The sequence below is a fragment of the Labrus mixtus genome, chromosome 6 (genome assembly GCF_963584025.1).
Source record: "Labrus mixtus chromosome 6, fLabMix1.1, whole genome shotgun sequence".
In the NCBI taxonomy this organism is placed as follows: domain Eukaryota; kingdom Metazoa; phylum Chordata; class Actinopteri; order Labriformes; family Labridae; genus Labrus; species Labrus mixtus.
This window is the reverse complement of record NC_083617.1, coordinates 25,472,921-25,497,686: the sequence shown is the minus strand read 5'-3', so window position 1 is coordinate 25,497,686 and position 24,766 is coordinate 25,472,921. Positions and strand designations below refer to the sequence as shown.

General features: G+C 43.5%; 2 protein-coding genes across 2 annotated transcripts in view; one reads left to right on the top strand and one right to left on the bottom strand.

Annotated features, from left to right (window-relative positions):
- The window catches only part of LOC132975850 (serine/threonine-protein kinase 32C-like), an 87,779-nt gene extending 75,119 nt beyond the window's left edge, over positions 1-12,660 (top strand). Inside the window, exons 7-12 of the mRNA XM_061040685.1 lie at positions 598-701; positions 800-916; positions 3,837-3,962; positions 4,325-4,453; positions 8,615-8,682; positions 9,851-12,660. Coding sequence (XP_060896668.1) covers positions 598-701; positions 800-916; positions 3,837-3,962; positions 4,325-4,453; positions 8,615-8,682; positions 9,851-10,052 — 746 coding nt within the window. The 3' untranslated portion in view covers positions 10,053-12,660. The remainder of the gene's footprint in view (positions 1-597; positions 702-799; positions 917-3,836; positions 3,963-4,324; positions 4,454-8,614; positions 8,683-9,850) is intronic.
- Positions 12,661-14,934: 2,274 nt separating this feature from the next.
- LOC132975851 (placenta-specific protein 9-like) lies at positions 14,935-22,999 on the bottom strand. The gene is made up of 3 exons (XM_061040686.1): positions 22,749-22,999; positions 16,226-16,317; positions 14,935-15,860 (listed from the first exon to the last, which is right to left on the bottom strand). Exons 1-3 carry the CDS (start codon positions 22,810-22,812, stop codon positions 15,717-15,719), a joined length of 300 nt encoding a protein of 99 aa, XP_060896669.1. The 5' UTR covers positions 22,813-22,999; the 3' UTR covers positions 14,935-15,716.
- Between the last annotated feature and the right edge of the window lie 1,767 nt (positions 23,000-24,766).

Genomic DNA, 24,766 nt, shown 5'->3' with positions numbered 1-24,766 from the left:
TGATTTCTTTGAGCAAATAAATTAATAACTCGGTTAGTTTTTATTTATTTTTTTGTTTGTTTTTTTCTTTTGTTTCCATTTTTTAAATGGTTATTTGTCAGATTGAGGCAGCTGGTGAACATTAACTCTCATGTTCTGTTTGTTAAATCACTGTTTTTGTCAATGGAGTCTGGTGGCTCTAAAGCGACTGTTTTTTGGTTACATAATCATCCTACTTCTCTAAATGTACCTGTTATTGTCACGATGTCCAATGGTTCGAGTAGATGCACTTTTTTAAATGATGTTTATCTCTGAAGTGCCAGAGCAGGAATTCTAATGTGTTCCATGTCATCGTGTTTCTGCATCGCTTAGCTGATGATAGATGAATGCTTTCTTGTGGCTCCCTGCACATGAAATCTCTCTCTCCACCCCTCCTCTCTCTCTCTCTTCCTCCTTCTCTCTCTCTCCCTCCTCTCTCTCTCCTCTCTCTCTCTTCCTCCTCTCTCTCTCCTCTCTCTCTCTCTTTCTCCTCCTCCTCTCTCTCTTCCTCCTCTCTCTCTCTCTCTCTCTCTCTCCACATGTTCATGCAGCTGTTTGAGAAGTTTTCTTTGTTTTCAGCCCCAGAGATCTTCCAGTCGTTTGTTAGTGGAGGGACAGGCTACGCCTTTGAGGTGGACTGGTGGTCACTAGGGGTGACGGTCTTTGAAGTGCTGCGTGGATGGGTAAGGCATCATTTCATTTTTTTAAAGTTTGAAACCTGAGCTCCAATCTTGTCTCTCTCTTTCTCATGACTCTGTTTCATGTCTTTGTGTGTGACCAGAGGCCCTACGACATCCACGCCAGTAACTCTGTGGAGTCTCTGATCCAGCTCTTCAGCACGGTCAGCGTCCAGTACAGCCCGACCTGGCCCAAAGACCTGGTCTCCCTCATGAGGAAGGTAAGCTGGACCCTCAAGAGGGGCATCAATAAGGATTAGCTCTTTAATTTAAAAGAAGTAACACAGATAAGTTATCTAAGAAACCCGCTCTTACGTCTGCATGAAATGAGTTTCAGGCTCCACTTTTGTAAAAGTAAAAATATAAGGAGATGAACTTAAGGGGGTGCCTGGACCCTGATAGTCCTCCCTGGGAAGAGGAGCAGGAGGGGGGAAAGTAGGAGATAAAGATGTGATGCTGGGGTTCATATCAGGATAAAACAGCTCTGAGGAAGCAGGTACTGAGGGGGGGACAGAAGCTGGAGGGGGGGAGGATGAGCCGAGACCTTCGGGGCAAAGGAGGAAAAAAACGACAGATGGTAATCTGAAGGATGGAAGCACAGAAACAGAGAGAGGAGAGAGAGAGTATTTCTGCCGATATCATTCATCAAACATGTCCTTTAATCTCACATTGTTCTCTTTTAAAAAGTGAAAGTCTTCCTGTTGAAGGAACTCAAAACTTTTCTGACCCAGACTCATGTGCTGTTATATAAAAGTCCTCCTTTGTTGTTCTCTTAAAAGAGGAAATGTGCTGAAAGATCATCTTGGCTCCTCTTGCTGTTTTTTTTTCGTGGTCGGTTTGAGATTTGAGTGTCAGCATGAGGAGCTCTGGCTTGTTAAACAGGACATTTTGTGGCAGAGAGTCGGTGCGAGCGTGAGCGAGAGAGTGCGTGCATGTGCAGAGTGTCTGAGTGTTCTGGGCCGAGCTCCGGTCTCTTCCGCTCGGCTGCTGATCGATTACCATGTCTGGACTCGGCCGGCCCTGCAGGAGAAAACTGAATCAGCCGCTGACCCTCAGAAGGAAATAAAGCACGGGGAGAGAGTTAACATGACAACAAAGTCAGATCCTGTTATCGTTTCCCGTGGTTACCCCGAGGAAAAACCCAGACTGATGCGATTCAAACTAAACTGAACCACCTTTTGTTTTAGTGGAATATGTGACTTCAATCATCCGTCTTGATTATGGAAACATTTTTGATGTGAACCTGATGAGTGTCTGATTTGATTAACAGTGCCCCCTGTTGGTTGAATTTGTCTGGTATTCCTGTGGTGGCAACATATTTAAAAAAGTGACTGTGGAAAATATTAACATGAATAAATTATGAATTGGATGAAAAACTTTTTCTTATAGTAAATATCTTACTGACAGGTAGGGGAAGTAAAAGTACTGTAGCTGTACTTTGATTACACCTGACTGAAGTAGAAGTCAACGTAGTGGTCAGCTGTGAGACTTCTGCTTCTGATAGCTCTTCCTGATATCTCCACGTCTCACTGTTGACTCTCTCTTGGAGGTTGGGTCACATTTCAAACTCACTGCTCAGCCTGGATCGTTTTCTTTTTTAAGATGGTTCCTGTCCCAGGAAGTAGGTGCGTAGGATGACAAACTCTCACTTAAAAAGACAAAATCCTGCACACTACCCTTGCTCAGCATCAATCACAACGTTAGGGTCCCTCTGAACCTTTGTCACATGTGTTCTCAAACAATCCCCACCATGATCTTAAGTAGACAAAGCTCCACCTACTGTGTGTGCTCAGGTGTGAGACATTTAGTGTGACTAGAAGTGTCTCTCAATCTTCAGAAGTAACATGTGCAGAGTCTCCCACCCCAATATCCACATGCAGTAAATGAAGGGAAAAGCACAAAGTACAAAGTACAAATTTGACTGGCATTAGAGCAGAGAACATACATGCAGGGACATAACTGTGTCGTCCCCACAACCACCGCCGTCCTCATTCATGCACGGCCTGCTCTGACCTCCGACATCAGCGGCAAGAAAGTGTGGACGACAGGAATGTGAGGAATACAAAGAAGAAACCCTTCCTGCGTATTATCCCACGTGCTCTTTTGTAAAGGGTCTTGAGATATTATGAATTGGCGCTATACAAATAATTATTGATTGATTGATTGATGCATAATTTTTTTAAATATATATTTTGGGGACCATTGTTGCCTTTATTGTATAAGACAGCTGAAGTGAGACAGGAAATGTTGGGAGGAGAGAAAGGTGGGATGACATGCAGCAAAGGGCCGAGGTCGGATTCGAACCCACAGCCGCTCCAATGAGGACTACAGCCTCTACACATGTGGCATAACCGCTAGGATATCCGCTAGCCCGATTAATGCATAATTAAATCAACACTGAGACTCTACCTCACAAAATGTACCTATTTACAGGACGGTTAACAGAGATATCTTATCTGATGAGAGAAACCTTTTTGATGTTTATTGTTTGAGATCACACCCTGACAAAGGTGCAGAGGAACAGAGACGTTGTCATTTTTTTTTTCAGAATAAATTGGTGATGCCGAGCAGGAGGAGAAAGGAGTGTGCGGGAAACTTTGAAACTTTGCTGCAGCAGTGATATGACATTTAAATGATTGATGATGTCTTTTCTATGTTTTTAATATAATGTGCTCTCTCTTGTGCCTGCTTACAAACATTTCCAATAAGAAAAATCTCTTATAATATTTCCTGTATGAGATATTTGAAGACGCATCACGATAGTTCTGTATTGAAAGCAAGAACTCTGAATTTATGAAGTGCGTCCAGCCCGGATGAAAACCTTAAATATTAAATGTGGAAGTTTTTGTGGACAGATAGTTTCAGGGAAGCCAGGAAGGATTACAAATTTACGAGAGTATTTTTGGCTCCTTGTTATGTTCCCTTCACTTAGCACAGAAACACAGTCTGGCTGCACGTCTGCCGTCTCAAAGTGCACAACAGAGAGGAAGGAAACCATCAAATTGATTTCTATTTTTCACCCTCAATTTATGGAGTCTATTTCTCCTCCCGGAGAGCAGAGCGTGAGGAGGGAAGTTGTGAAGGTGACATGCAGTAGGTGACATTCCTGTGTGTGTGTGTGTGTGTGTCCTGTCCTTCCAGCTCCTGACAGTGAACCCTGAGCATCGTTTCTCCAGCCTGTCTGATATGCAGACTTCTCCCTACCTCGCTGACGTCAACTGGGACGCCGTGTACGAAAAGAAGACGGAGGCCGGATTTGTTCCTAATGTGAGTTTTGGAGTCATCGGCACGCACACATAATAAACACTTAAAGGCACACACGGGCGCGTCTTCGTGTTTGCAGATCGTAATGAGCATGTGTAGCGACTAAATAATGCAGAGCAGCTGAATGCATCCTCCTCATAAAGCTTGTGCACATTAACGTAGAGCACATTAATGTATGTGTGTGTGTGAGTGTATTTGTGTGTTGCATGTGTGCACTTTGTGGTTCTGTGTACCTCATGTGATTTATGATCCTCTGTGTGTGTGTGTGTGTGTGTGTGTGTGTGTGTGTGTGTGTGTGTGTGTGTGTGTGTGTGTGTGTGTGTGTGTGTGTTTCTGATTGGCTCGTGCACGTCTCCCTCCTACAGAAAGGTCGGCTGCACTGCGACCCCACCTTTGAGCTGGAGGAGATGATCCTGGAGTCCCGCCCCCTCCACAAGAAGAAGAAGAGGCTGGCCAAGAACAGATCCCGAGACAACAGCAAAGATTCACAGTCTGTGAGTGACGCCTGTCCTCTGCGCGGGGCTGCTGGTTGGACCACATGGTCTCTTAACGATGACAGAAGCTGCGTGTAATCACTCTAAGCCTGAATGACTGAATTATTCTTAACTGTTAGAGCTCATTGATAATCTCAAAACCACAAAACAAGAAGTTATAGCAACCGCTGTTTCAACAATTCGATTAAGGAAGTTCTGTTTTGAAGCCTTCAGTTTTTTTGTTTTTTTCCTGTATATTAGCCAGATGTAGGGCCCGACAGGATATTTGGTGCCGATACCAATACTAGGGGGAATTCTGATCCCGATATAATCACCGATATCTTTCTTAGATCTATCTCTGATCTTTAGAGATTGATAGATATAGATATACACACTAGGGCTGGGAATCTTTGGGTGTCTCATGATTCAATCTCAATTTTTGGGGTCACGATGCGATTCAGGGTCTATTTTTGATTCAAAACGATTCTGGATTCATGATTCAAAGTCTTTTTTTTTAATGAGTACATACTTCAGGATCTACTCCAGTCATCTGTGAGACTGGCTGAATTTCTTGCTGCTCTGTGTGGCTTTCTACTGAGTTAAAGAGCTAGCATTAGCACTTAGCAGGGAGCGACTGATTAGCCAAAATAAATCAATTTTTGGAAGTTCTGAATCTATTTAAAATCTCAGAAGATAAGAATCGGCCGGCAGATTAATTAGCTTGAGCTCTAGTCAGAAGTGAATATATTTGAACAAGAGAGTGGAGCTAGGAAGAAGCGAGGTATCGTCAAGCAGAGTTATTAAAGTTTAGAGGTTCTAAATAAAGCCGTCTGGTGAACTTAAGAAGCTAGGTGAGCAGTGATGATCATGATTAAAGTGACATGCTATGATTAGCATTAGCATATTAACCTTAACATGGTAATTGAAGGTGAGACGTCGCAGAGGCGTAAATATGGCGCCGTGAATTGGCGGTGTGTAGAGGGCGACTGTGTGTACGAGAGGCTCACACTCATCAGACGAGCTTTTCATCTGCTTCATCTTTTAATAATAATTTAAAAAAAAAATAATAGTAATAACAGATTAAATGTATATAGCGCCTTCCCGGGAACCGAGGGACGCTCTACATGGTCTTTTGTATTCTGGCTTCAGATTTGAGAGAAAACGGCGAGATGGTGATAACGCCAGCGTTAAAAAGCAGAGTGCTGAAGAGGAGGAGGAGGAGGAGGAGGAGCTGTTAGGATGAAGGTGGAATTCAAGATGTCACGTCATCTGTTAAAAGGCTTTTATTCTCTTTGATGGTAGAGAGGGTTATTTTTAGTCCCATTTAAAACGCTTGTTTACCGTCGCACAAGGCTGTGATTTACTGCCTCCACGTTAATGTGATCTCAGTATCCATGTGCACATCAGATTAGTGTTGTTTCCACCAGCACACACACACACACACACACACACACACACACACACACACTCACACACACATCTTTAAATAATAACCTGCTGTGTACAGTAGGAGGTATAACTCACACATGACGTGACAGGACAGGAGGATAATAATGCGGCTCAGGTTTACCTCCCTCTCCGCTCTGTCACTTCCTGTCAAAACTGTATATTTTTAGATCGCAGGAGCGTCTTCCTCCTCATGACATGAGGAACATTGAGAGACATAAAGAGAGGCTCGCTGTACAAGTCTCCCCGCTGCAGGCATCCAGGACATTCACTGATTACAGCGTTAAGATCAGACAGGAATCTCTCCTTTAATGTCACTCTGTGTTTTCTACTGCAGGTTGTAAAAAAGAGAGAGACTGAACGGAGGGAAATTAGATGAATCCTTTGCAGGATGTCAAGATCGTTACACAACAACAACAAAAAGGGTTTTAAATTGAAGGATTCCTCACACTTTTTCCAAACCTTTTATCGTCCTGACTTTAGAAGAGATGAAGAAAAAGCAGTTCAGATTCAAAGGAATATTTCTGCACAAGTTGAGGAGCCTGACTCTAAACAGAAATGGCTTTGCTGGCCTCGTCGCAAACACAGGAAATGGGAAACAGGGAGGTTTTGTCTGGCATATTTTCTCCTGTTTTTGATTGAGAGAGATAGTGTTATCGCTATGCTAAGCTAACTGTCTGCTTGTCTGTAGCTTCATGTGTATGGTTTTCAAATGATGAAAACCTTGGATATAAAGTAACGAGTACCGACTGCTTTTAACTTTCTGTAACGGCGTCAATGAATTTGAGAAGTAACTAGATACTACACTACTCTTTAACACACATAGCAGTGGAGTTACTGTAACGCGCTTCTTCCAACACTGGTCAGCACTATTGAGATATTTTGGCTTCACTTTTGTTCAACTCTTCATTTACATGTGCAGTCAACGGTTTAGCTCAGTTGGTAGAAAGCACAGGATGCTGATACAGAGGTAAAGTTCTCATAGTAGTGAGCTTAGGTTAGACTCAGGGCGCACTCACACCAGGCAAAGTTTTCCCGTACCAGGCTGAAGCATGATTGCCCCCCCTCCCTCCTTCCCCATTCCCCCGCTGGCCTGCGCTCACACTGCTCCAGGACTAACCCGGCCTTAGCAAATGGTTACCTCTTGTACATAACGTCGCAAAACAACACATGCATGACTTTATGTTATTATGAAGCGTGTTCAGTTTACAAGACAGATGGACTGGAAAATAAAAAATAAAAAGGGAAGCGCGGTCGAGGCAGCGTCCGCACATCAGAGAACAACACAGAGAACCTGACAGCTACTTTACTGACATTGTGTCTTATTTTGAGTCATGTTAGTCAGAGACAGCGAGAACACTCCGGGATTCTCCAGAATGAAGGCTGTCCACGTTGTGTACCCGCGTGCTTGTGCTCATGCATGAACTGTACTGTTCTGAAGCACACCTCTTCTAAACGTGCCATAGCCAAGGAAGTGTACCATACTTGAGCACAGATCAGAGCACTCACACTAGTCAAGCCAATTGGACTTTAGGGGTGAAGTGTTCTTAGGCATGGTAAGCCCAGGCAGCATATCACCCCCACCCTGATCCACCTTCACTGGCTCCGGGTCAAGTCCTGCATCACATACAAAATCCTCCTCCTCACCTACACATCTCAGCACAGCTTCCCCCCTCAGTACCTTTCTGACCTCCTCTATCCCTACACTCTGACCCTGAACCTCTGACCCTCTGACCCTGGTTTGCTCTCCACTCCCCCACACAAACCTGCAGAGCCTTCAGTGTGGCAGCCCCCACCCTCTGGAACATTGTTACCCACAATGCTCCTTTGACATGTTCAAAAAACGTTTGAAAACCCGCCTGTTCACCTCAGCTTATGGACTTAGTTAATTGTGTTGTTTTGTTTGTGTGTTCTGATGTAAAGCGTCCTTTGGTCCCTTGAAAGGCGTTTTATAATTCAAGACATAATTATTATAATTTGGTGCATGTCAGCCTGACTCTCTGTAACCTTTATTTCCTCTTTTCATCAGCGCTATGAACACAATGAATCTGAGTGGATGACTACAAGATCATCGTCAAGGAAATAACATCAAATGATATAAAGGACACTCTCAGAATGGTTTTGTTGTTGTAGAATTTAATGGAGTCATCCATTCATTTTAAAGCTGAGACTTGTTTTTAAATCAGCGTCGTCTTCTGGCCACAGATCAGGAGTCAGTTTGTCTCCTCGGCCTCTTTGTGTTACGTTATTTACAGCCGACAGGAGGAATCCTCTCAGTCTTTATGAGAAACAGCCTGTCCCCATCACACACTCATCATGACTTCACACACTGTTATTACCGTCAGCCCTGTGTGTGTGTGTGTGTGTATGTGTGTGTGTGTCATGTGTTATCAGTGTGTGCCTCGAATATTAGCCTGGTTATGAGACGTGTGTGTGTGTGTGTGTGTGTGTGTGTGTGTGTGTGCTTGCACTGCGTTATTACCCAGATTATTAAATTATGAAGCCTTCACTGCTGTTGTCATGGCCTCGAGTGCTTTCGGAAATATGAGCTTCTATTTTTGTCTTGGGCCAAACATCCAATTTGAGGAAGTTCACAAACAATTCATGACGAGGTTCAAAAAGAGCGACGGAGGGAAGAGAGGAAATGAGGATGAATGTTCCCCTCAGAGGTTGATCGGGAACACGTGAAGGTCTTTGACGTTGCTGACGATGTTCTGCTTTGTCCTCTGCCTGCAGGAGAACGACTACCTACAGGAGTGCCTTGACGTGGTGCAGCAGGAGTTCATGATCTTCAACCGAGAGAAGTAAGAGAGCACAGGAGCAGCAGACCAGCGCTAACACGGCTGAAAGCACAGATTCTGTTTCAACTTTCAAACAGTGACGCAGAGAGAGAGAGAGAGAGAGAGTTCAAGTCCTTTTCAACCACATATTAAAGGAGAAATTTTCTTTAAAAAACATGTTTGAGAAGGCCGTACTGTCATAAAGGCAGGGTTGGTAATTTCCTTCAGATCCACTTTTTAAGATTTTGGTTGAAATTGTCTTTAGGTCCTGACAGAAATTAATAACTCATGTTCTCTGAAAAAGGAATGAAGAAAATCTGTCATCTGTATCTGTCGTAATCCTGTAAAAACTTAAATCAATGTCTGCCACGAGGTACCAATCTGATGAACCAATCACACGCCTCCCTGTCTCTCTGCTCGCTCTCTACACCATGCGTAAACTAGCCCACACTCAAAGCATGAGCTGAGGTCCACTTCTGGACCAATGGCGCTCGTGCATGTAAGTGAGGGGCGTGGCTTTTGAGGGAGCACAGAGGGGAGGGGGTGTTGACAGAGCACTATCATATTGTGTTTTCACACGTACATAAAACTCCTGAAAGTTCCACAAAGTTTTCAGGAGCGCAACCTGAACTCCGCAGTGTGAACACATCGAACACATTGTTCACCCCAGATGTATCCAGACTTTCTCCTGCCAGCTCCCCAGAAAACATTCAAGGTGTAAGGTCAGGGTGAACCGATGTGTTAATGCAGCAGGAAATATACAGTTCACCGTGAGCGAGCAGGCGGAGTTGATGACATTTACATTATATCAGGCAAACCGATTGATCTTCATGAACCTACCTGTTGCACACTATAACTCACACAATGGTGTATTTTCTGTTCTTATATTTTCTTTTATTTTGTTGTGTTTTCTGGACATATGAACAGGTCACTCAGGAAGAATTCAGGGGAAGCCTGTCTGGAAATTTTCAAGGATGATTGTGTGACACTTTCATCTAAGCAAAAAACATTCTTACCGTGTTTCTATGGATATTGGTTTTTCATATTTTACAGGATAACTCATTGAACTGAGCATTTTTTTTCCAGTTTATCTTTTACTTTATTTGTTGTAGTAGTAGTTTTGCAAAAAAGTATATTAACCCTAGATCCAAGTGCGTCCCCTAAAAGTTGTACTTTTATCCACCTGTGTCAGGTTGAAAAGGCGTCCGGAGGAGGGTCAGTCCGAGGCGGGGGGCGATGACGCCAGCGGAGACGGTGACGGAGAGGCTGAACCCGGGGCCACTGATGACGACGCACCAGAACCAGAACCCGAACCCGATCCGGAGCCGGAGCCAGAGTCCTCCTCCAAACTGAGCATGTGCGGCTCCGTATGCTCCTCCCCCGGCAGCTGCTAGCTAGCACCACATCGCCTCACAGTGACGCTCGCAGGCCTCTCTGTGCCACGCCAACAGATCTCCTCCCTCCTCTGTCGTAGCCCGGAGGAGGAAACTAACGCACATCAGGACCCGAAATGGCCCCCATCATTTATCTCCCCTCCTTTTTTTTCTGTAGCATCCTTCCGGTAAGGCATGAATGAAGCAGAGAAAGCCCCGCCTACTAGTCCGCCCGCCCTAGAGTAAGCTCTAACTTCTATGCAACGTTACAGAATATAGCATGAAAAATAAGGTAGAGGAGGTGTTGATCCTGAACACTCCACGAGCATGATGACATCCAGAGCAATAGCAGTTTTTCCTTCGGGGGGGGGGGGGGGGGTGGTTGTTGGTTTTTTCAGTGTGGACGCCCTCACTGCCTTCCTGTTCTGAGTCTGACGGGGACGACTCAATAATTCAGAACACGCAGCTCTCAGTCTTTGTTTCTGTCTCCTCTCAGACTCTTTCATGTCACACTCCTCCTGTTTCAACACCTCAGAGACACTCTTACAGTCGCACGCTGCTTTCATGTTGTCTCTCTGTAATCATCAGTATTTTTTAAAGGGACAGTTCACATTGTTTTGCTGTGGGGTTCTATGAATAAGGCGAGTGTTTTACCTACAGATGATGAAGGTCAGCACGGCTCCTGTTCGGAGGATCCAGGAGGAGCACTGACACTGAAACGAAGCTCAAAACAAAATGATACTTTAGGTTCTAAACCCTTAAAAACAAAAGCCCCAATGGCCGACTGGGGACACATCGTTAAAAATTAAATTAAATTAAATTAAGCACAGTGGTGCAGTGGTTAGCGCTGTTGCCTCACAGCTGGTTTGAATCCCCGTCTGTCAGAAGCCTCTCTGTGTGGAGTCTGCATGTTCTCCTCGTGCATGTGTGGGTTCTCTCCAGGTACTCCGGCTTCCTCCCACAGTCCAAAGACATGCTCGTTAGGTTAATTGATTACTCTAAAAAATTGTCCGTAGGTGTGAGTGTGAGTGCAGCTGATTGTCTGTCTTTATACTTCAGCCCTGTGATTTGCCTCAGACACTACAAAAAACATGATGCAGAGCTATGAAGCGGAACAAAAAAAAAGATTAAAATAAATGTATTGACAATTTTTTTCCAGCCACACATTCAGGACCCACTGAAAATGGTTCTGCGACCTGTTTTTGGGTCCTGACCTCCAAGTTGAGACCCAATGCTTTACACAACCCCACACAAAAAAAAATCTAAACAGTCCTTTTAATCACATGTAGCCATGGATACATCGTAGGTAACAAGTGTCCGATAACCATTCTTTATTCTGCTTTTTTAGGATGATAAGGTACTTTGGTTTTTGGGAAGTCCGTGTCTTTCGTCTGTGGTTGTTTCCTGAGGATTCGTATTTCAGTCCCGTGCTCAGTTTGATTCAGAATCTCTGCTCTGAGGAGAAAACACCGACCGACAGTCACATCTTATAAGAACCTGTTAGACTCCCTTTAGCTTCTCTCGTCCCCTCTTTAAGTGCTCCTTTAGTACCTTCTTCTTCTCCCCGCAGAGCTTGTTTTGGGGCTGTATTACATGTGTAGCTGCGAGCTAGCCTCTTACTGTCATAGTGATAGTGCTACGTTTAAGGTGGCACCATTAATCCCAGTGTGAACACCTGGGAACATGTAGCAGAAGTCCACCTTTAAACCCTAAGGCCTAATAAAATGAAAACAGTGTAAATAGCGAACAGTGTAGGTACTTAAACTCTCCACAGTTTTATGTGGGACTGCGACATACGAAGTCAAAGAAGAGCGGTGTGAAGCTGCGAGCGCTTCGTTCGGCTCTTCTTTCCAAGTGTGCAGGCACAACTTGTAGGCAGAATATGCCAAAGCTTTTCTACCATTTGCATAACCATTTCTAAGGAACTTTAAGTGTGTGAATGTGCGTCTCTTTTTCCCAGTATAGCATAGAGTCAGTGTTCCTTCTGCAAGTGAAAATCATTTATACGGTCATATTGTGATTATGTATAAAGTATCTCTTTCAGGTAGGGGGGGGGGGGGGGGGGGGGGTTAAAGGTAGACTTGGATGTTTTTGGAAATATGTCAATTTGCTTTCTTTCTAAAAAATCTGTGCTGTAAGAATTCCGCTGAAGCTAGGAGAAAGTTAGCCTAGCTTAGCATAAATTCTAGAGGCTAGGCTCGACAGGAAGTCCAAGGTTTAAAAAAATCCTCAGAAAATAAAACGCCCATGTTTAAATTAATTGTTTAGAAGTTACAGGAAAATTAAGAAACCACTTCACAACAGGTGATGTTTGTAGCCCCCTTAGCTAGTTAAACGCTTTTGTGAATCTGTTAGCCAGAACGCTAACGGTGCGCTAGTAATATTCAAAGTCAATGACCTGTGGATGATATAAAGTTAATTCTATTTGACAGAAGGGATGTAACGATACCTTGCAATACAATCAAATATCAAAACAAATATGGACGATTTAAATCAATCTGGCAAAACTATATATTGCAATACCCTTTCTTTAACCAGCAGAGGGCGCCATCTGCTTCAGGCATCCTTTGTTCATCAGTAGCTGAAGAAGAGAGTCGACAGACATGGCGGAAGGAAGTGATGATTTGGGGTGAAGAATATTGTGGCATTAAGATGCAGGGTGAGCAGAAAACAGACGACATAACAGTGAAAAAATGTTACAAAAGACTGATGAACAATACAAATACAACAACAAACACGATGCAGGAAATGAAACAGCGCCACGCTGCCTGGTTTAAGACACCAGAACATATCAATAACATATGCTGGGAGGAGGATTTGACAAGTGCCAAAGACGCAGAGATGACTACATAGCTGTGTTTCAAGGCTGAGGCGTTTAAATCAATGCTAGACCTCTAACTGTTTGTGTCTTCCTCCTTCATGCTAAGCTAGGCTAATCACCTCCTCCTGTACCTGTGGCTTCAAGGTGAACACACAGACATCATTATGGTATCAATCGTCTTATGACTCTTAAAGAGAAAGCAGATTCCATATTTCCTCAAACGTCTAAAGCGGTAAACATGATTAGAGTAAGAAGCTTCTTAAAGGGATACAAAGTGGCATCTTTACGTCGGCCAAAGTTAAATACCTGACCACTTTAGTCTGAAGCCCTGCGCTCTTTCTGCATGAACCTTTACAGTATAAGCTTGTTTTTTTGCCAAAGCCTGGAGCCTGATTGGCTGATCTGTGCATGTACAAGCTTTGGGTGACAGCACACCTGAGTGCTCACCTGACTATAGACTCAGACTGTACCTGGCCTGCATTTCCTGTTTTTTGGACAGTGAGTTTTGTGAACTTTAAACTGTACAAAATCGTATAAATCCAGTGTTATATGGACGGCATGATATTTTTAGATGATATGCAGAACCTTCTGGCATCCCGTAGATCGTCTTAACGCTTGGGTCCCGTAAACGTCAGGCTCGTTCCTGTGCTGGAAGAGTGCAGCGAGGTGTGCGTGATGCTCTTAAATGTTGCGTTATTGTTTCTGCAGCAGAGAAAGAAGAATATTTGGACCTGATGCCTGTTTTTAGCTTCATTTGCTGCATTATTAAAACACTGAATGTCTCCATTTGTGGAAAAGAAGCTCAGATATTTCTAAGACTCATCGATCAGTCTGCTTTATACTAACTGTTTGTTGACAGCTGATTTTGACGGATACAGGAGGTTACTAATCTGCATTTATTCTTTCATATCAGAGATGTTTCCTGATCGGGCCGTGCTTGCAAAACCCTCCTGACATGTTACTCTCTGTGTAAATGTTCTGGATGCCGTTAGGTGTTTGAAAATAAAGGCATTGTGCTCGTGTTTGACCTGCAGCAGCATGTCTCCTATTCTCCGCTGGATGCTCACGAGGAGTCACATTACCGTCGATGTCTGTGGATTACAGTCTGAATCTCAGTTCCCCGGTGAGGAAATGAAGTTAAGATAAAGAAGAAGAAGAAGAAGAAAAACAGTGATTTATGATGCCACTCTTTTCCTCCTTGTGATCCTTTTTTTTGCATAATGTTCTCGTGCTGCAGGATTCTGACGGGGAGTCAGTGAAGCCTTGTTACTGCACCAACTGAAACTGCTCCGTGTGAACAAAAACATGCTGCTTTAACTGCTTTGATAAAGAAATAAATCTCCTTCCAGTAACTCCCTGTCTGTGTCTGTGTCATTTTCACACAAATACACGAGCACAGACTGCAGAGGGCGACACAGAGCAGAGGGATAAAAGGACTGAACAGAGTTTAAAAACTGAACTCTGATTCACTTCTCTTCCTGCAGACATTAGGGGTGTAAGGTCTTCATTCATACATCCACCATTCAGAACCATCAACACAAAGGGGAAACAGATCTATACCATCATTTTAAAAGATTGTGATCTTATCTGAGATTTCAGAGAAAAGATCAGGCACGGACAAAGAACATGCAAAGTGCAAACAATCAGAGCCTCATTCACCAACCGTTCTTAAAAAGAAATGTGTTCTCTAAACCCATTAAGATTCTGACATTCACTAAAGTTTTCTTATCTGTGATTTGTTCTTAGCTTAGAAGAAATCACTTTGAGGCACATTTGAGAGTTGGCATGTGAGTGAAGAATTCACACAAGCTATTATTACTATGATAATTATGATGTTGCTCAAGATAAAAAAAAAACTAAAAGATTGAAGTTTGTATATCTCAACGTTGACTCTTATTTTCTGATCTCTCTGTTAGAAAACTGTTTTCAAATGTGCACTCCGGAAACTGTATTGGAAACTTTGGGCAGATTGCCCTGAACTCCTCTTCAGTTTCTTGTTCACATGAACCTTGCAGTGTGAGACGTGATGTCAAAAGAACGATGCAAACATAGCAGATGAAGTAACACAGTCCGACGCTATGATGACAATTTTTGCCTTTTTATCCAAGTAAAGAACGGAGAAGCACAGACTTACCAACAGGAAATATAATGAAGCAGTTTCAGTGCGTGCATGGAGATCACAACGGTCACGTGCAAACCGTGATCATACAACCAGTTGCAGGATATGAACGTCATCATCACCCCCTGTCACTCACTCATTGAATTTGTATAAATATTTTTCGCTTTGTTCTCACCCTCATTGGCTCACCCTGACTTCATGTGGAATATTCACTAGGGGGCCGGAGAGGAAAAAGTGTGGGTAAAAGTCAGAGTGGAAAATGTGGCTTTATCTAAATGGCCAGCAGGGACCCATGTGCACAGCCTAAACACGTTCTCAGGTGCAGGAACAAACCACGAGAAATAAATCAAAAGTCAGTGGCACGCTGAAAATAACTTTCTTATATTTCATTGTGAGTGAACCATAAAATAAAGTAAAGTTATTTTCAGTGTGCCACGGATTCTTTTTTTTTTGACAACTCAAGAGCATGTTAAATATTAATATTAACAAATGAAATGTCCACTTTCTTCAGGCTTCATTCATGATCAGGATTCTGTTTAATCCAGCAGAGTTACTAAATTGAAACGTCAGATATTGATATTGATCTATAGAGAAAAATAACCACAGGAATATTTTTCCACTTCGCTCTATAACTCAATACGACTGGAAAAAGAAGAGGCTGGCACGTGTTTTGTAAGGTAGATTCAGAAATAGCATTGCCAACACATTCAGTCTCTCACAGTCCGTCTTCAGGAGCCCTGTGTGGTCAGTTCATCTGCACAGGATCCTCCAGTATATCCACTGCTGTCTGTCCGGTATTGTCCAGCAGAGGGCGCCACTTCGGAGCTTCAATGGTCTCCAGCAGAGCAGCCAGCTCCGCTTCCAGCTTCTCCACCGTGTCCTCCACCGTCTGCAGGAGACATGTTTGTGTGTTTCACACATGAGTAAAATATGAATAAGTTATAGAATGAATAAAAGAGTTGTCTCATGAATTAAACCATCACTTATTCAGAGGAATTAGACAGCTGCACAAACAGCTGCTGACGGGAGGTCACAGTCGACTCACGAGGTCAACATGGAGACTTTTACTGTTACTCAGCATGAAAAAAGAACGTTTAGGCTACTTTATGAAGAAAAGTTGAGTTTCTGCATTAAGAAAAGATAAAGGCTGATGTTTTATAAAGAATTACAGCAGGGGGGGAAAACATCTGAAATCCTGCATGATTAAAATCCCATCAAGACAAACTGTGAGCTGAGTTTGGAAACAGCATGCACCTTCTCCACAACGTCCAGGCGGTTGTGAAGATTCATGTGCTCCTGACAGGCACTTGAACGCACCGCTCGAGGCTGCAGTTCGGACTCAGGTCCTGGAGAGAAGGAAAAGATGCATCTTAATAAATGAATAATCTGAAATCACTAAAGTTAAGTGATGGTTCATGCTGCAGTCGGTCTCTGAGCTCTGCGTGTGATTCTCTGTATCAGGATGTGAGGATGAAGTGTGTGTGTGTGTGTGTGTGTGTGTGTGTGTGGGGGGGGGTTACATGCATTGTTCCAGACGTCTCCTCTCTCTCTCTGTGATGTTTCTAATTATCAGTTTCTCTTTGAAGCCCACATATTTAAGAGGAAGCTGCGGCCCGCCTCCTGAGCAGCTTGCAGGACGAGCTCACGCTGACTGAAGTTTAAATCCAGAGAACTTTTCATCCACTGAACGTGAAACTTTTTAGGCGCTGTTTCCACCAAACGGTCTGGTCCAGACCCGGAACTGTACACCTTTATTGAAATAACTGTACCATTCTACTTTTTTGCTTCCCCTCTGTTGGGGTGCCAAGCGTGCCGATCCGACCTTAAAGGGTGACTGTTATACACACTGCAGTCCGCTGATCGATCAAAATAATCCTCACTTCGCGAACGACAGCGGTAATAAAGGACAAACACTAAATGTGCCTTGTAAAATATACCGTGGATTTCAAGAGAGTAATGTCAAGCTCTTTTTGCTTTCGGCCTGCAGCCTTCTGTCAAACAGTCACATACTAAGAAGAACAAACACAAAATGCTGGTCGTCCTCCATCGTTGCCGTTTGTCATCACCATCCGGCTTACACCTCACGTACCATGTAAAGGTACAGTTGGCTGTGGAAACACAAGCAAGATCAGGGTTAACCGCTCCAGACCGTACATACAGGTGAGACATTCAGAGGGTCTGCAGGCTCTGCAGGCTCTGTATGTATCGCTCCTCCCATTCTTTGGTCGCCAAACAACGACCCAACAAGGACGTGTTTCACCTTTCCTCCTGGAGTAAAAAAAACTGTCTATGATGTTAAGTTCCCCCAAGTAAACAAAAACTGAATGACAGAGGTCGCTAGTTGGAGAACTAACTAACTAAAACACACATTTTCCACATGAGGGGGCCTTCTTTCTTCAAGAACATAGTCCTTCAAAACCACCCACCAAATGATAGACAAACATGAAACTGGAGTCTAAAATGGTAAATGGACTTGAGCTTATATAGTGCTTTTCTAGTCTTCCAACTACTCAAGGTGATTTTACACTGCCTGTCACACCTACACATTCACACTCTGATAGTAGTGATTGCTATGTAGTATCATCCATCAGAAGTAACTAATCCCATTCACACACCACCACTGAAGCAGCGGGAGCAATTCAGGGTTAGGTGTCTTGCTCAGACATGTTGCTCAGCTGGGGATTGAACCCTCGACTTTCTGGTTGAGAGGTGACGACTCTACCAACTGAGCCACAGCCGCCCCCAGACTGGTCTAAATAAGCTAAAACAAAAGATAAGGAGGGGTAATGGAAAGTCACAAGATGGCTGAAAGAAAGAAAAAACACAACCACTCTGAGATCTTCATTCAAAAACAAAAACACAGAAAGCCAAGTGATGGTGTGGAATCACGCAGTCAATAGCTACTGACGAGCTAGGAAGCCTGTGACCTAGTTTCCTTGGGAATCTATCCATAACAATGTCGATAACTAAGTTACGTTTACGGCCAAAACACGGCGAGCTCTTTCCAACGGCTCAAACTTAAACTGTGCACGTCTAAACTGTTTCTGAGAGGTTTCAATATTTGACAAACTTTAACAGCTCATCATGTCGGGAGCTGATGTCTAACTTTAATACATTTCATTTTCACACATGTCAATCCGTTAAGTGTCTCAGTTTGTCTCTGCAGTGACTCAGTTTGACTCTCTGCAGTGAGATCCACACATGCACATTTTGGACACAATAAGTGAAAAACACCAGACATTCAGCCTGCTGTCTCATAAACACAGACTGAGTTTTGTTTAGATTTTCTCTTCTTAGCTCTTCAGAAAACAGCTGCTAATTTCAACAAATGCACATCTGGCATGTAAAGACGAGGATAAAGGGCTACATGGAATTCTGTATTCGTTTCTACATGGAGTCTTAATCACCTTTTTTCCACAATATATTTTTTAAATACTTTTAATGCAAATAAAGTCAAAATTCAGCTTTAATTTGAGGAGGTTACAGGTCACATATTCTCCTCCTCTTCAACCAGTTTAAATAAGTCTCAGAGTTCCTCAAAACATGTGTGTGAAGTTTCTTGTTCTAAATCCACTCTGATCCTGTATTTGATCATGCCTATAAACCCCTCTATTTCAGCCCTGCTCAGAACAGGCTGTTTCTGTGTCTGTACCTTTAAATATGTAAATGAGCTGTGTCTGACCACGCCCCCTCTCTGGAAGGGCTTGGGTGTCTTGGGTTTTCTTGCTCCATGTCCTATTGTTTATGGTGAGAAGGCAGACTCAGAGGGCAGAACAAACACCTAGCTGTGGGAGTGTCACCCACCTGGGGGAGGGGTTACTGCCCTTTGTGATGTCATGAAGGGAAAATCTCCAAACGGCCTGTTTGAGCACATATTTTCTGAAAAGTGGAGCAGGCAAAAGACGGAGAGGATGGACTTTTCTCATCATTGGGGGGTTTGTAGACAGACTAGAGACACATATTAGTGTTAAAGAAACATGTTGAAGTGGATTTTACAGAATATGTGACCTTGAAACATGTAGTCAGCCAGAAATCTGAGAAAAGTAAGACATAAATAATTGTGTCCACATGTTGCTCTTACCCTCTTCTTTAGAAAGGAACAAGAAAAAAGTGAAGATAAAATGTATCTGACTGCTTACAGAGGTGTAATTTTGTTTTCTTTCTGTAATGCATGCAGCGGCAAAATCAGATTCTGACAGATTTAGAGGAGAGTCAGACACAAATGATTCTCTTCTCTCATTCTGTTATCTGTCCTCCCTCACATTGTCGTGCTTCAGCCTCAGACGGAGCTGATTTTACTGATATATCTCATGGAAACATCTTACAGGCTCCATTACAGCGAGCGATGGACGCCGAGTTCACAACAAGACAAGAATCAAGCCGACAGAGAGGAACGGATGGAGGTACAGAGAGTTCAGCAGGTGTGATCACAGAGCAGAAACTCTGTTAACACAAGAGTTTAAAGGAGTCTGTTGAAAACATGAAGATTTCAAACACGAGTTAAGTTTTAGGCCTCGTCCACACGTAGGCAAACTGTGTTTTTGGCACCGTTTGGAAAACTTCTTCCAGGGAGATTAGTGCAATGGCAGACCTAACCAAACTAGCGCTGGTGCTAACGTTGCTAACTGGACTTTTTACACGCTCACACACACAGTTACTCTCCCACTATGTTGATGAGCAGAGACGCCTGTTTGGACGACGGAGGTCACTGCTGCTTTATACAACACTCCAACGACACAATCCCTGCCGCCAACGTCAGGCAAGACCAGGTCGGGCTTCAGGTGGTGGGACAACAAGCTGTAAGGTTTTTTATTTGGACGGACATGTTTGTAAGAACTTAGTGTGTATGTGGAAGTTTTAAAAAATACACGCCTATGTGCGGACTAGGCCTGCAGTCGACAGCTGCATCAGAACATGCTGCTGCTTCTCTGAACACAGCTGTGCTTCCATCTCAGTGTCAGTGTGTCTTTGTTTGATGCCTGTGAACGCAGCATAGTCTGCTCTTTATGGTGCATGGTAAATGGACTTGAGCTTGTTTATTTCTTTTCTCATCTTCTAACTACTCAAAGCGCTTTTACACACTGATGGTAGAGGCTGCTATGTAAAGGGTCCATCAGTATCCAATGCTTCTTCATCCTGGTCCTCGGCATCCACTGCTTTGGATGTTTTGGTTTTTCCTTCTCCCAACACATGTGATTCAAATGAATTGTTTAATATCAGGGGTCTTGATCATTTGATCACTTGAATCAGGTGTGTTGGAAGTGGGAAACATCTAAAACATGCATGCCAGAGGTTGAGCAACAATGAACAAATCCATTCTAACACATTCACACTTTGTGGAAGAAGCGGGAGCTATTTGGGGTTAAGAGTGTGGTGGCTGCAGGAACTGGGGATTGAACCCTCGACATTCCAGCAGAGAGATGGTTGACTCTACCACCGATCCACAGCTGCCCCCTTTACCCCCTTTGTCACTAATGCTGTACGACAAGGAAAAGCTGTGTGTGTTGTTTGCAGTAAACCACAGACGCGTCAACGTGCTGATGCTGCACAGCTGAGAAGGCTTATTAACACGTCTGATTTTCCACACTGTAAAATGTCAGCTCTAAAGAAAAGGAAAGAAATCACAGAGATTGGAAACTGTTACTCAAAATGAGCCCAAATATCTGCTGACACATCAAAAACAAAATCACCTCTGAGCTCTTTTAAAACAAGGAAGCAGATAAAGTGTCAAAAAGACCACAGCTGTTTTTAAACTTCTGCAGCTAACACTTTCAAAAGAGCCACCAAATCCTGGTTAGTTCAGCACCAGACCTGTACTCATGTTTAACATGTGTAGCTTTATCGCTGCTAAATGTGTCTTATTGTTACCCACAGTTCCTCATCAACGCCGCTCATTTGACGCACAATCCTTTTGTTAATCAGACCCATTTAGTTTGACTCAGATTTAACTTTTCGCAGTGAAACAGTCAGAGAACATTTGTTCTTGTTTGTGTTGGCTCGAGTCTTTTTCTTCCCTTTCAGAAATGTTTCAGAGGATTGAGAAATCTCACACAACCCCCCCCAAAAAACTCTCAGGAACACACACACACACACACACACACACACACACACACACACACACACACACACACACACACACACACACACACACACACACACACACACACACACACTCACATGCAAACAGATGATGATCTAACTCAGTGACTCCACCCAAGGACAGAGGTGGATGGTAAATGGCCGTGTGTGTGTGTGTGTGCGCGCATGTGTGTGAGAGAGAGAGAGAGAGAGAGAGAGAGAGAGAGAGAGAGAGAGAGAGAGAGAGAGAGAGGACTCTGTGGAGTGCAGTTTTGAGAAGTTGGATCAGCTCAGTGTGTGTTCATACACAGAGTTCAGACCCGACACTCATTTTCCTTATGTGACTTTCATTGACAACAATAATGAACGCAACGCTTAGCAAGGCAACAAGAGCGAACGCTGTCTGATGGGGCCCTCTTAGGGAGGTTTATGTCATTGCAAAATTTGCACATTTTGAGCGCCCTACTGGCCTGGGGGCCCCAAGCAGTTGCCTGCCTATCTCTTTAAAGAGCACCTCTGCCCTGATCAAAATGAAAAGTGAATGAAACTAGTAACTTGTAACAAGCTGCTTTCACACTTTCACTGAGCTGCTTTTAGAGCAAACTGCCACACATCAACTTATCATAACGCTCAACTTATAAATATTTACTTTTCATTTTGATCAGGGCTTACTGCTGATCACACATTTAAGCTTCTATTCGTGCTAACGTGTCAACTACTCTGAACTGACTTTGGCCTGAGGGCGGCGCTGTTCTCCCAGTTCTGTGTGTGATCACACATGCACTGCACCCCTTAATATGTCCAGGAGAGAGACAACCTCAATGGCTGAAAACAATAGCAGTGCAGTTCCTCTTTCGTCCACTAGAGGCTGTCTGCTAAAGTGAGTCAGTCCCCATAGAGTCTCATGTTAAAATGACTTTACAGTGGAACTCCTGATATGAATGAGACACCCCAACAAATGACGGCTCATTGGAAAGGCGAGGATGTTCTGTACATCGACCCACATGAATGCTGGGTCTCAGGAGGATAAATGTTATTAACGTCTTAAATCAATTTTTGAAACAAAAATGTTCCACATCTCTCAAACAATAAAACATAGTTTAAATAAGAATTTTCAAGTCAGATTTTCTTGTTTACATTCTAAATTCATCTGGGATTGAACGAGGGAAGATGATATATGAGATAAAGAATGTTTTTTTTGTGTTCATTTAGTGTCCTGCAGTTGCTCATTCCTGCAGGATGAAGTCGATGAAGTTCACACTCTCGGCCGTCACTCACTTTTTGTCCCCGGAGGATTTTCCCACATTTTTGTGAAGATTCTGTTGGATTCTTAGTTCGGTATGGTAAACAAAGAGAGAGGCTCGGGATAGAGGAGGGACAGAAACACAACGGATGACGGAGAGAGGGATGTTTGAAACTGTGAGTGAAGCCCGAGCTGCAGTGTAATTAGAAACAGATGTGCTGGAGTCCCTGAACATACACACACACACACACACACAGACTCATGATGTCAGCTTCGTGTGTGTTCATCTACACACGCACACACAACAGTGAAGTGTGTAAAATCATGCAACAAAGACCGGATGTACAAAAAATATCTGCATCAGAAAATGTATTTTTTACTTCACTGATCCATAAATCATCAAATCTTCTCAGCTCCAAGTTCTTCCTCTCAACCTCACCTAGGTGCCTCCCTTACCTGCTGCAGTGTAGCCAATCAGGAGCAAGATAAGTCCAAATGAGGAAGAGGAGGGGCAGGTCATGGTGAAACCTGACGTCCGGCAAGTTAACAGAAAAGAAAGAAAGTAAAAGTGAAGTAAGATCCTGAAAAATGATTTCTTCTCTCCTCTCTCTCTCTCTCTCTCTCTCTCTCCGTGCTCCGTTCACTTTCTCGCTCTCTAACCCGTCTCTCTCTCTCTCTCTTGCCCTCTCTCTCTCTCTCTCTCTCTCCCTCTCTGGTTTAGTAGCGCCCAGTTTCCTAATGAAAACATGAGATGCAGCACAAAAAAGCTCAGTATGTGAGAGGAAGGGGAGGAGGTCTGAAGCGGGGAGGGGACTCTTCTGGGTGAGAAGAATCTGATTTTACTTTGTTTGAGATCAGCTGTGAGTTTAATGGTATTTTATTCCTCTTGTACCTGATGATTGTCATAGCAACCACACCCAAAGGCATATTATTACATTTGCTGATGAGGGGAGGAGCTTCACAATGAGCCTGCGGTTGATGAATTCACATCCTTGTGTGATGAGTCTTTTCCCAGTTAACTGAATAAAGGGAGGAATAAATTAAAAGACTAAATCATTAGATTAATAATGGATTTAAAGATTTTTGTTAAGAAATCACATAAAAGTGAGTCTATCAAAGTGATTTAAAGATGCCACTGAGTCTGCTCGCCCTATGTCCTCAGGCAGGTTGTTCGAAGTCGAGGGGCCCTGATCGCTAAGGCTCGCTCTCCTTTAGATCAGAGCCTCGACGTTGGAACGACCAGAAGGGCTCTGACTGAGGATCTGAGGTCACGAGATGGTTCATTAGGGGTTAACATTTCGCTGATGTAATTCGGGACAATACCAAAACGGGCTTTAAAAGTGATCAGTAAAATCTTTAAATCAATTCTAAGTGTGACAGGTAGCAAGGACAGGAGTGATGTGATGACGTCTGTTAAAAACCAGTAAGAAGCCGTGCATGTTTTTAATTCAGCACCCGGTCTGATCGTGCCCTGTGACCTTTGAGTTCACTGCCTCCGCCCGCCTCATCTGCCACCACTGTCCCCTGCAACACCGAGCAGGAAAAGTGTTATAGATGGATGGATGGAATGTATCTTATGAGATGATGACCCTGTTTTAGAAAAGATTTCTGTTAGGAGTCAGGTCCAGCTTATCGACCTCTACAGCAGGCAGGTGGTCAGAAAGGCGACTTCTCTCCTGCAGTGCCCAGATCACCGTCTGTACACAGAGTTTTATCCTCCACCCTACAGAGTTCCTGTAGACTGAAAGGCGTCCGGTCTCCTCTGTACCTGCTGCTGTTTGTTAAATAACTGTTCATTTAAACTTTCAGCTGCTCATTAGACACAGCACTTTCACCGGATGCTGGATGATCTTTGCGGGGCATTTAAGAAACAATTGATACAGTTATGAGGACTCAATGCCGTTGTTTCCTTTGTGGGAAATTGTTTTCTTTCAGCAGGAAGTGAGAAATCGAATCAATGGAGCAGCAGAGACTAACCTTTTGATGGCATTGATTGGTTCCTGTTATTCTCCCTCAATTGATTCATCTGTGTCTGTCTGTCCGTGTGTGTCAGTGTGTCTGTGAGTGTGCGTGTGACTCACCCACCCGCACAAACACTCAGCTCAGACTGTTGGTGGTAAACGCGGTGATCTTCATTAATCCCGTCGGTCTTTTGCCTCGTGCTTTCCTCTCGTCTGGTCTCTTAAGCAGATCTAAACGTTAAGAAGCAGAACAGCAAACTGGAGGAAAAGTGACAGAGTGGATCAAAGACGGAGACGGAAAAGTAATTCTGTTTGTCAGTTAAAAAAAACACAGAGAAAGAGAGAGAGGACTGAAACAAATACACAACCAAATCTTGGACATTAATTTGGACGTAGTTAAAGTTCAGCCTGTTTTCTAGAATATCAGTATCATTGGAGTTTTACGAGTTGGCTCAGCACCATGTAAAGATACTTTGCAAACACCTTGTTGTTGTTGTAAATGTGGGTCACAGG

What these genes read in the sequence shown, in the direction of transcription:
- LOC132975851 (XM_061040686.1), bottom strand. Translation starts at nt 22,812, where the DNA reads ATGACCTGCCCCTCCTCTTCCTCATTTGGACTTATCTTGCTCCTGATT. An exon ending in GATTGGCTACACTGCAGCAG is followed by an intron (nt 16,318 to 22,748) that starts GTAAGGGAGGCA and finishes CCTTCTCTCCAG; the next exon opens with GACCTGAGTCCGAACTGCAG. An exon ending in GCCTGGACGTTGTGGAGAAG is followed by an intron (nt 15,861 to 16,225) that starts GTGCATGCTGTT and finishes TGTCTCCTGCAG; the next exon opens with ACGGTGGAGGACACGGTGGA.